Genomic DNA, 12,359 nt, shown 5'->3' on the forward strand with positions numbered 1-12,359 from the left:
TTCAACTGCTCCATTATTTTATTTTTGTGTAGCTCCATTATTATTTTTTATACTAATGCAGAGCACACCACAGTTGAATGTTTCTAACAAACACAAAATTTAATTGCATGCACTTCTTTTCTTCCAGAAACACAAAATTTAATTTTCTTTAAGTTGACCCAGTGCGTTTACTTAGACAATCACCTGTGCACTAGTTGGGAAAATTCATCCTCGGACTCATCGTCCTCATGGTTCACATTCACAAGTGGCACATAAAAATCAGGTGTTGAAATTAGAGATAAAATGTAGAAGATACTGTCGGCAAAAGCAAATAATTTTTGTTTTGTTTTTTTTTATTTTTTTGTTTTTGTTTTGTTTTTTAATATAACCTAAGAAATAAACTGCAGCTAGAAATTGAAAGTAATGAAATAAAAATGAAAGAAAGTAAAGAAAAAGTTACTTTAAGTCTGTAGCTAGACGTCGCAGAAGCCCGGTGGCTAGATCACTGGTTCCTTCAGAGTCAAAGACTCGCTTGTACCAAACTTCTTTGGGAATGACTTTAGTAGAGACTTCTTGACCTTGAGCACACAACCCCTGCCCTCTAGTTCAATGTCCACATTACTGTTTTGAAAAACTTGCTTAACCATATAAGGTCCCTTCCACCGAGACTCTTGTCTCCCTGGAATTAACTTGAAACTGGAATTTAACAACCACATCTTTCTACCAGGCTGTATTTTTGCAACTTTTTATTCTTTCCCTTGATATTTGGATGTTTTTGGTCAATCTGGTGGCCTAGATAGTTGTCAAACAAAGTTGGTTCTGCTTTTGATTTTTACACTTCAACCGCCCGAACTTTTTGCTGTTGCACTTTACTATCACACTCACGAATCACATCTTGAGTCTTTATGAGCAGATGGTTAGTTAATGATCTGGTCATAAATTTGGCCTTAGGTAAACCATCTAATGCATCAACACGCATGCATTCTTTCTTGTCACTTGGATGTGTGATGACTTCAAACAAATTGAAAACAACTGTTTGATCTTCAACCCGTAGTGTTAATGTTCCTGCTTCAACATCAATAAGAGTTCGGGCTGTTGCCATGAAGGGTCGTCTCAAAATGATGGGTGTTGTCAAATCTTCATCCATGTCCAACACCATAAAATCAGCTGATAAATATAAATTGTCAACCTTAACAATAACATCTTCGATGATTCCTCTAGGATAGGTAATTGAACGGTCAGCCAATTGAATAATGTTGGAGGTTGGCTTCAGCTTGCTTTCACCTAAACGTTTAAAAACAGAATAAGGCATTAAGTTTACACTAGCACCTAAATCAATTAACGCACTTTAAAAATCAAAATTGCCAATAGTACAGGGAATAGTAAAACTCCCTGGATCTTTCTTCTTTGGAGGCAATTTGTGTAGTAGAACTGCACTGCATTGTTCTGTGAGCACAATTTTCTCTGTTTCCACGAGCTTTTTCTTCTTAGTGCAAACATCTTTCAAATATTTAGCATAAGAAGGAATCTTGTTAATCGCTTCCCACAATGGTAAATTATTTGAACTTTAGCCAATGTCTGTATGAAGTCTTTTAACTGCTGATCCTTAGCCTTTGGTATTAACCGTTCTGGATATGGTACTGGAGGATTATAAACACGCTCAGAAACCTGTTTTGGGACAGTTTCTGCACTGGTCAGATTCTGTTTTGATGCAGAATTGGCAGGTTCTACCCTTGTTTTTGCAGATTCTGTAGAAATTTTCACTGCTGGCAGATTCTGTTCAGTGCCATTTTCACGGTTGTCATAACTTTTACCACACCTTAAAGTCCGTATTGCACAACAATCCTCTGTACCTCTTGGATTATACATCATTTGACTAGGAAACCTTCCTTTTTCTCTGTCTGAAATCTGTGCAGCTAGCTGCCCAAATTGTAACTCTAAACTTTTAATTGATGCCTCAATATTCTGAAATCTTTGATTGCTGCCTTCCATGAATGTTTGTGTTGTTGCTGCCAGTTTAGTCATTTGATCCTCCAATGATGGTTTGGATGGTACAAAAGGTTTTTGTGCTTGTTGGAATGGTCTTGCATTATTTTGATTGTCACCCCATTTGAAATTATGATGATCATTCCATCCTGGATTGTAATGAGTTGCATATGCATCATTCCTAGGCCTTTGATAACTGTTCATCATATTAACATGTTGCTCGACAAGCTCTGGGTAAGATTCTTTATGTGGACAGCCCAATATGTCGTGTGTAGCCATGCTGCAGATAGTGTAGATTGTTGATGTAGGTTGCTGCTGCTGTGTAGAATTTGCTATCTGTTGTAAAATAATGTCAAACTTTGCATCAATTTTTTTCTCCATTTTTTCCATTTGTGCAGACATATTAGAGGAACCTGCTGATAACTCAAAAATGCCCCTTTTTTGTGAATGTTCTGCTGCCCACTCTTGAGATTCTGTAGCCATTGTATCAAATAATTCAAATGCTTCTCTTGCAGATTTATTTGACAATGAACCCCCATCTGATGCATTAACATGACTTTTAGATGTAGGATTAAGCCCATCAAAGAAAATATTCATTTGTTTATCTGAATCAATATTAGCATGTGGACACTTTATATACATTTCTGTATATCTCTCCCACGCTTCATGAAATTCTTCGTTTGGCTTTTGAGTGAATGTCATAATCTCCCGCTTGTAATTTAATGTCTTGGATGCCGGATAATATTTGTTCAGGAATTTTGTATGCAATTGTTGCCAAGTAGTAATGCTATTAGCTGGTAAAGTGAACAACCAAGTTTCTGCCTTATCCTTCAAAGTAAAAGGAAAAAGACGTAACTTAATAGCCTCGACAGAAAAACCCCTGATCAAAATATTTTTGCAACCCACGATGAATTTTGCAACATGTAAATTCGCATACTCGTTAGGCAGCCCACAAAAAGTAGGTAAAATTTCAAGCATATGGTGCTTGATCTCAAATGAATCACCATCTTCATGGGCAGGATACACAATACAATTAGGAACATCATTGACTCAGGCAGCCAATGACTCTCTGAGTGGCCTGCCTGCAGCAGGCAATTGCAACGCCATTGTGATTTTACTGCCTACAAAACCAGCAAACAATTCCTGCAGGAATGTGCCTTGCACTGCACAGTCCCAAACCAAATTATTTTCTCTCCCCTGTCTATGCAGTGTGCGTTCGGGTTCTGGACCAAACTGTGCAATCTGGGCAGTTCCTGATCTAGTTTGGACCATGCAATTTACAGAATCTACAATCACACAAAAGCGTTAAAATAATTTGAATTTTTTGTTGTCTTTTTTTGACGAAAAATAATATAAAAAAAAATAATCAGAAAAAGTTTAAACAAAAATTATCTAAAATAGTCCCCGGCAACGGCGCAAATTTCTTGATAGGATTTTTAACGTCTATGCAAATAGGGTCAAAATCACATGAAATACTTGCAAGAATACAAGGATGTTGTAGTATAGATGCTCATGCACGGTCGTTTTCCTCAATGATTATTTGGATAATTTATGTAGAAACAATTCCTAATTAAATATTTAGAGTTAAAACTTGAGAAAAGAGAGTTTGAGAGTGGGTAATATTAAAAGCGAATTTTAAGCAAAAACTAATATAATCAAAGAAAAGAGTTTTAAATACCAATTTATAAAGGCACCAGGGTTCCACCATCACCTAGCAATTTTATGTATTTTTACCAATTACTTATAATTTAGACATGCCACTTCGAAGGTTAGGTTTTCCTAATACATATTCTCCTCGTGATAGTCAAGCAAGAACATATATCTAACATGCAATCCGTATGTGATATTCAGATCAAATATGAATATGCAAGACTCATTAAGTTTTATGAAAACCTTTTGAAGAACCATGCAACCCCTAAGAACGTGATATTCGCCTTAGATGAAATTACAATTATCAATCACAAGAAGCAATACTCAATCCTCCGGTGATATTCCGACCGAATTGCATCCAATTACTTGTCTAAACATCCTAATAGTGGCCAGTCATCAAGATAATTAGATAGTTTAAAACAGTGATCAATAATTCAAAGTGTGCATGCAATCAATCATAAGCAATTAAATAAAAATTACATATTCATGCTAAGGCTCAAGGTTTCGCCCTAGCAAAAGGAATTAGTTATGCATATTCATAATTGAAATCATAGAGCTTATTATTAAAAATAAAAGGAATGAAAGCACCTTAAAGTAGAAAATCTCCAAGAACCCTAGCCAAGTTCTTTGTCTCTAAAGTTGAATAATAATAAGCGTAGAAAAAAACTATAGACGGCCAAAGCAATATATTTGCTCAGCCCTTACAAACCCTAAGACATAGGTTTCTTATTCCAACTAGGAAACTAAAAATAAAATAAAATATCTTAGAAAATAAAACCCTAATTAAACTAGGAATCTGCCAAGTACTTGTCCAGCCACGTTTTAGCCTCAGATCTCCTCCAAATCCAGCCCAAGATAGCTTGTTTTAAATAAGAACGTTCCGAACAGATCTCCAGAAGGCCACGAAACCATTCGAGGTCATCTTGGGCTCCAAAAACGCAATTTAAGCCCAGAAACGTCATTTTTCAGCACCGCGCATCGCTCCTTTATTTTATCGCCAAAAAATAACCGCTTGATGGAAAAATCCCAATTTTTGATACGATCAAGCTAAGTGACTCACGAACGTCTTCCAACTGGAATTACTCCAAAATTCGTCCATTTGACCACGTTTTGCTTCAGAGGAAGTCGAAAGTCCTATATTGAAAATACAATTCAAAGTATCAAAATTCTTCTAAAATATGAACCAAAATATACCAAGAATAGGGTTAAATATATAATATAAAATTCACTTATCAAAGCTCCTCATCTCTGAGAGGAGAGCAACCACAACTGTCACTATTGCATCAAATCTATGAGTAGAACTCAAATCCATATCAAATCACTTATGCAGTCTCATTCACAAGAAGCCTGACACGCTTTTGGTATGAACGGCACTGATCAACAATCACTTCTTCCTTCAAACCCTGCCATAGTATTTCATTTTGACCATTTATGACCGTTAAATTTGCACATATTAAGAGCCCGGATGGTAATATTATGATTTTGGTTCATTTATTATATTTTAGTAAAAGCCAAAGAGGAATTGTATGGGAGAAAAGAGGGAGAACAAAAGGGCTCAGATGGGTGGGCATGAAAATGAATATGGAACGGTATTTAAACCAAAAAGCAAAATCAGTCTCAACTGTTCTATATTTCTCCTTAAAGTTTTTACTTCGCCCATTTCCCTTCAATCGTCCATACCTCCTCCCTTCTACAAACACAAGAAAAGTGCAGCCCTTAAAGGTACTAAGTTTCGAGTAATTAACCACCTAATTCCGACCCTGCTAAAAGTCCCAACTTAAACTTTTTTTACAATCACAGTAATTGACACCCAATTACTAGCCTCCTCCACCTCTGGATAACTAGCCTTATAAATAAAGTTTTGTTATCAATATTTCTCATCAAATAATTTACATACAGTGCATAGTAAAGAAAAGTATGGACCATAAATATTCTCCACAATTGACCATATACAAGTTTCAGAACTTTCAACTGTGGTAAGAGTCCCATATGAAACTTTCACCGCTAGAGAACTCCACACACACAAAAAAAAAACATAGAATCATTGGCCTCTCAACAAAAATATTTCTAGAAAAACATAAATGAGAAATTATCCTTTAATAATACCTTTTCGGAAAGAAATTAATCAGAAATCTAAAATAAGGTAGAAAATAATATTACCTCAGGATTCTTAGGATCCAAGGCATTAAGCATTTCCATCAACACATCTGCAATTCCACGAGCATTCTGAATCTCTAGCAAGCTGATTAAAGACAGTTCCAATCAGGATGGATCTATCATAGTTTCAATTAAAAGGATGATTTTTGCAGCAGAAGAACAACATTGACACCATTCAAATACAAACATATAAGACAATAACATATGTTTCAACTCTTCTTCCAGCCTTGAAATAGATTTGGATGACTAAGAACTCCTACTCTCAAGCCTTTGGTGACACGCCCCGATCCCGATATTCCCAAAATACCAGGATAAGCACATGCTGGTTGACACCTGACGAAAGCCATTTATTGAATGCAAATGTTGAGAATAAGGAATAAATAAGACTTAGAAATATAAAAGAATAATGAATATGCATTTAAGGAACGCGTTCAGAGAATACAACTAACTAGAACACTAAAAGAAATAATATAAAATTCAAAGAATAAAAGAATGGGTCCTACACCGAGAGGACTCGAAGATGCCGATGCGGAAGTGCCTTGACGTCAGGATTGTATGTCTCGATTCTAAGTCCTGAAGGGGGCGCAAAACAAACATGAGTGGACCAAGTTGCTATATATATATATATAATAAAACAGTTATCAACATACTAACCCCCAGGTTTTATGAAAACACATATATATCATGATAAACATATGTTTTCCGAAACCTAGCATGTCGTGCAATGTCTCAAATCATAACTTGTATATATAATAATCACTAGTGAATTGTCCGATAACCCCCAGGCCCCATGCCGACTCCCCGTCTCTGAGCAGACAGTCAAAGGAAAATACACTTCAAGTCCCATGCTGGCTCCCCGTCCCTGTGCTAAATAGGCAGAGGAAACACACTCCAGGCCCTATGCCAACACCAAACCGTCACCAGGGACGGACCAGAATCTATCCCTACGTCCCGTAGCGGAAATGACCACTAGGTAAGTACAAAATCATTGAACATATATATATTGAAAAACAACTTCATAGTATAAAGTCATCCATCATCTATACTATAAAGAGGTGTTCGAAACATGTTCTAAATATTATATCGTCATCCATCGGATATTTTATAAGAACACGGGTTATAGGAAAAATAGGAATAATTCAACTAGCCTCAATAAGCATATTATCTCATAAAACGTTTCATAAAACGTAGTCATCAAATCATGTTTTTCATGTATGCATTTCTACTATCAAAACATGCATTTTTAGAAGGGGTCCACTCACAGATACTTAGCCGCCAAAGAGCCACGCAAACTAGCAAACACGGAAACGCCACAATAATTGCTCCTAAGCACGTAAATGGTCCAATTAATAAAACTATACTCAAACGATTTAATTTGGGAAAACAGACGTCGAAAACGGATTCAGAACATCAAATTATCTTAAGAAGGGTCCCGGATAAATTTCGTAAACGTCAATAGAATATTCCAAAGAATATTCCTTGACGGAATATTTTCTGATGGAATATTCCACAAAAAGGTTTGAGCCGGTTAGGGTTTAGGGTTGGAAGGGTTAAAGGGTTTAGGCTTAGACTTTTAGGTGGGTTGGGTTTAGGTTTTTAAACTGAAAGGGTTGCTTTAACATATAAGGGCCAATGGCCTTTAAAACCAAAACAAATAAAATAGAAAATAAAAAGGGCTGGAGGGTTCTAGGCCCAAAGGCCTAAACTAAAAAAGGGTTTGGGGTTTAAAGTGTATGGGCCCTAAGCCCTCACAGCAATGGCCCAAAGGCCTTTAATTAAACAAAATAAAATTAAAACAAAATAAAAAGAGAAATGGGTTTGGGTTGGGCTCGGCAGGAAAGGCCCGAAGGGCCTATGTTTGATGGGTCGCTAGACCCAAGGAAGAAGAAGGCTGGAATTCGGCCGAAAGGTTCTCTAACTTTAAACGTTCATAACTTTGTCAATACTCAACGAAATCAAGTGATTCAAAAACAGAAATCGTAGCCCTCGAAGAGACGAAGAGAATGGTACCTTGCACGACGTCTAACTCATCATGGTTTGGCCGAAAATTTCCTCGAAAGGGATGAGTCCCTAGTCGGAAAATCTAGGGAAAGCTCCCCAAGTTGTTTTCACGTCTAAACCTTCACCAAATACCATATTTTAACAACCTCTAAGCCTTCTAGACTACTATGAAGGAAGATCGAAGGGTGTTTTTGACTTACCTTGTCAGAAATCACGTGCACCGTGACTGTGCACAGTGCCTAGACGAGAGAGAGATCGCAGGGTGGTGAGGAAGAGAACGATGAAGGTCAGATGATGAAGATGATGGTGAAGTTCTCCTGTTGGCTGTGTGTATGTATGTATGGGTGTGTGTGTGATGATACTCGGGGAAGGAAGGAGAGAGTGCAGAGAGAGTTGAGAGAAGAAAGAGGGAAAAAGAGAGAAAGAAGAGGATCACGGGGAGGGAACACAAATAAAGGGGTTGGGCTCACCAATTAAGAACTAAAATTCATTTTTAAATAAAATGGGGGTGGGGTGTAACATTTGGTACTACTAAAGAACCGTATATTTATTCGTAGATGATCAATTGAAACACCCCACGGATCAATTAATTCAAATCATAATTAAATACTAATAGTGGCTTTAAAGAATGTGTTACATATACAGATGAAAAAGAAGATTCAACATCGTTACCATTCAAATACAAACATACAAGACAATAACATGTTTTAACTCTTTTTGCAGCCTTGTAATAGATTTGGATGACTAAGAACTCCTACGCTCAAGCCTTTGGTACTACCAAAGAACTGTAGTTTTCTTCCTAGATGATCAATTGAAACACCCCAGAGATCAATTAATTCAAATCGTAATTAAATTCTAATAGTGGCTTTAAAGAGTATAGGCGTGTTATATATATAGATGAAAAAACAGAATCAACCTATCATATATACAGGATGGCAACTTGTTTGGTGATAGATTCAGAACAACAGAGAGAATTTTTTTTTAAAGATAAGATACCTTAATGGTGTTTGAGTAATAACACATACAGACATTAAAGGTGAAACCTTTTCCAAGCAGATGCAGACATACAAAAAGATATTAAGCTTAAAGACCTTAATATCCAGCTTTGGGTATTGGCAAGTATCTGCTAACCTTCCCTTATACGTAAAAAATTCTGATAACCACAATCAAGGCAACAACAACAAAAACAAAAGCAAAAATTCCATGCCTTAAGTAGAAAAAGTTCACTTATGTTGTAAAACCCATTCATAAAGATTTAGTCAACCATTAACAATCATTCACTGTTGTATCAACAAAAAAAAATAGAAGGAAACAAGTTCTTATGATTGAAAGAGATGATTGTGAAAGGGTTAGGATATACCTGCTGCTATGAATTATAGATTCCAGTGGATGAGGCTCTCTGTTTTTGAAAAACGTGCGTATGGTTGAACGGCAACGATACATGACATAGCAAAAAATTAGAGGGAAAAGGAGTTTGTATTCAAACACAGTAAAGAGATTTGTATTAGAAATTAGTTTGTATAAAAGTTAACAAAACATAACAAAATTTAAAAATGGATAGACAAATACCTCAGTGTTTGAATGAATGGTTGCTGTGTGAATGAATGGTTTGATCTGTATGCTTGTGTTGGATCTACATGCATATGAAAAATTAAATTAAAAAGTGCATCACAGAGAAATGGAAAAACAACCTAGCAACATAGAGATATTCGAATGATGTGAAGTGGAAAAGGAACCTGAAGGTGATTTGGTGAGAAGCAAATAGTAGGAAAGCATGAAGAAACACACAAATGAGCACAGTGCAACCCCTTTATTTATAAAGACAGAAATCTCACACTAACAATGAACTAAACGGCCTAAACCCACTAATTAAAAAATAATAAACTTAAAAAGGAGTCTAAATTTTGTTTACTCATAAACAAAGGAAAAAAAATTCTGAAAAACACAAATATCAAGACAGTGTAGTCCCCTAATTTACAAAGACTAAGAGCAAACTCTAATAGTTAACTAAACAATTTAAAAATATCTATGACAACTTTAATGAAGGGAAAATTAGCCATGACAATTTAACAGTGTAGCCCCCTAATTTACAAAGACTAAGAGCAAACTGTAATACTTAACTAAACAATTTTAAAATATGTATAGCAGTTTTAATGAAGGAAAAATGAGCTATGACAATTTAATGAAGGGAATGGCAAATCAAACAATGAACAGCAAATTGAAAACAATAAATTGTATAAATTTACATATGTTTTACTCAATTTTTTTTTTCCATTAAGCTTTCATGTTGCTGTAAATTTAGGCGTTTTCTCTCTGTGTTGGTGTATCTGCCTAAACTTGTAAAATGTTGGTTCATCTTATGCAATTTTTGATATACTTAACAACCTACTGCCTATGTGCAATGGAGCACCACAAATTTATCTACATTATGGTTGTTAGGACAATGGATTAGGTTGTAGGATAAATTCGGACATACAGCTAACCCTAGAGGTGATCTAAACAATCTACAAAAGACTAAGAGCAAACCCTAATAGTTAAGTAAACAATATAAAATATATATGATAGCATTAATGATAGAAAAAATATCTATGACAATTTTAATAAATGGAATGGCTAATCAAACAGTAAACAACAATTAAAAACAATAAACTGAAAAAGAGTTAACCCTAAGGTGAGCTAAACAATCTACAAAGATATATGACAAATTTAATGAAGGAACAAAATATCTCTAACAATTCTAAAACAAAAAAAAGGATCAATCACACAAAAATTAATCAAGAAACAAACAAATTAAATCAGTGGAAGACCCTAATTGAAAAAAATAGAGACATAATCCTAGCACCCAATTGAACAATTTATAAACATCCATGACAATTTGAATGAAAGAACAAAATATAAATGAAAATTTTAACAAAGCAAATGGCAATTGGATACTAAACAATGAAAAAAAAAACAGTGCATTACCTTTTGAATCAAGGGAGAAAGTTGAAAACCCAGACCCTGCCATTCGTCCCTCAGCCATCCCCTCTTCACCGACTCTGTGCGTAACCCGTTAACCCTAAAGAATACACACACCCATGCTTTCCGCTCTGTATCTATCTCCCTGTCCATCTCTCTCTCTAAAATGGGAGAAAATCCCATAGATCCTAGCAGAGGACCTAGCTAAATCTATCTCTCACTCAGTCCAAACCCATAGCTCCCATCTCTCTCCAATCTGTCAGGCCTTGTGTCTCCCTCCTCTCTAGTCGCTCCGTCCCCCTTTCTCCGCTCGCCACAGCCACAACCACACCCAGCTGTCTCCGAGTAAAAAATAGGAACGATCGTCTCTCTCCAATTTGTCAGCCGTGATGTCCCCCTCCCCTTTCTCTCCCCGAGTCAAAGCTGAAATGCAGCCAACGGCTGATAATCGGTTTTTAAGCCTGAGTGGCATTTTTGTAATAAAGCGAAAGTTGGTTAAAAGCACCCTGAGTGGCAATCTTGTAAATAAACTGAAATGTCTTCCAAAACACTGCTCAATTGTACAATGCAATTTCCCCTCCTTCATTAGACTAAAGTAATAATAATTCAGACAATTTATACCAAAAATAAAAAAACATCCCAAAGCATAAAAAAAGATAGCATCTGTTACAATATCATTATGTTTGAATTGTGTATATAGGTAATTATGGGGGATTCGGGAAAGATGGAATAACTATACAAAGAAGAGAAATGATTTGAAGTCTATTGTTCGCTTTTCTTATTAGCACAAAATTCAATCAAGCAAGGATGAATTCTTTCATAAATTACAGTTACGGATCATGACATTCAACAAGCAGCAGCTGAAATAGTTGTACAAACATAAAAAATCGATGCTGACTGACATCTTTAATTAAAGATTAAGGCCCTAGGACTGACAGGATTTATAATAGTAAGGGTGTAAGAGACATCCTCATGTCAATGGGAGAATTGATGAATACTTGACAAGGTTAAGGCCTTTCAAATATGTAGTCAAATTTTTCTGCAGTCTTAAAGCATGCACAACACATTCAAATTTGATGAAGTATATATGAAACAACCAACATGTCTTCGTTGATTCTCAATTTCCAACACATGTTTGCAAATTGAAACATTCTCTCTATGGTCTTAAACAAGCCTCAAGGGCGTGGTTTCAATGTTTTTTCCAACCACCTAGAACATCTCGATTTTGTGTCTTCTTAAGCAGATTCGTCTCTATTTGTTTACTGTCATGGTTTAGTTCGCATTTATTTACTAATCTATGTTGATGACATCCTTATCACAGAAAAACATGAACATAAATAACCATGAATCAGAAAGATGATCAATAACCTGGGAGTATATAGAAAACGAAGTCACAGTGTTCGGGCGAAGATTTCTCCGGATAGGGCTCCTCGGCTCTCAGCACAGCTCTCCAAGGGATTGGCCTTTTGGATGTGTAGTTAAGCTCTTGCTTGTTGATGTGTTGCAAGAAGAGGATAGAGTTAGTTTTGAAAGGTGCCTTTGTAGGGCCTTAAGTGTAGGCCTTGAGACTCGCAATCAAAACTAACTGAATGCTAGGCGTGCCACTGCTATCTCAGTATAGCAGATGT

At 36.0% G+C, this 12,359-nt stretch overlaps 1 protein-coding gene across 1 annotated transcript; it reads right to left on the reverse strand.

Annotated features, from left to right (window-relative positions):
• Nucleotides 1-476: 476 nt before the first annotated feature.
• On the reverse strand, nucleotides 477-2,607 carry LOC114827449 (uncharacterized). Its single transcript, XM_070805688.1, has 3 exons — nucleotides 1,527-2,607; nucleotides 816-1,263; nucleotides 477-675 (listed from the first exon to the last, which is right to left on the reverse strand). The coding sequence occupies exons 1-3, from the start codon at nucleotides 2,605-2,607 to the stop codon at nucleotides 477-479; spliced, it is 1,728 nt and encodes a 575-aa protein (XP_070661789.1).
• Nucleotides 2,608-12,359: the final 9,752 nt, after the last annotated feature.

The sequence above is a fragment of the Malus domestica genome, chromosome 10, assembly GCF_042453785.1.
Source record: "Malus domestica chromosome 10, GDT2T_hap1".
Taxonomy (NCBI): Eukaryota; Viridiplantae; Streptophyta; class Magnoliopsida; order Rosales; family Rosaceae; genus Malus; species Malus domestica.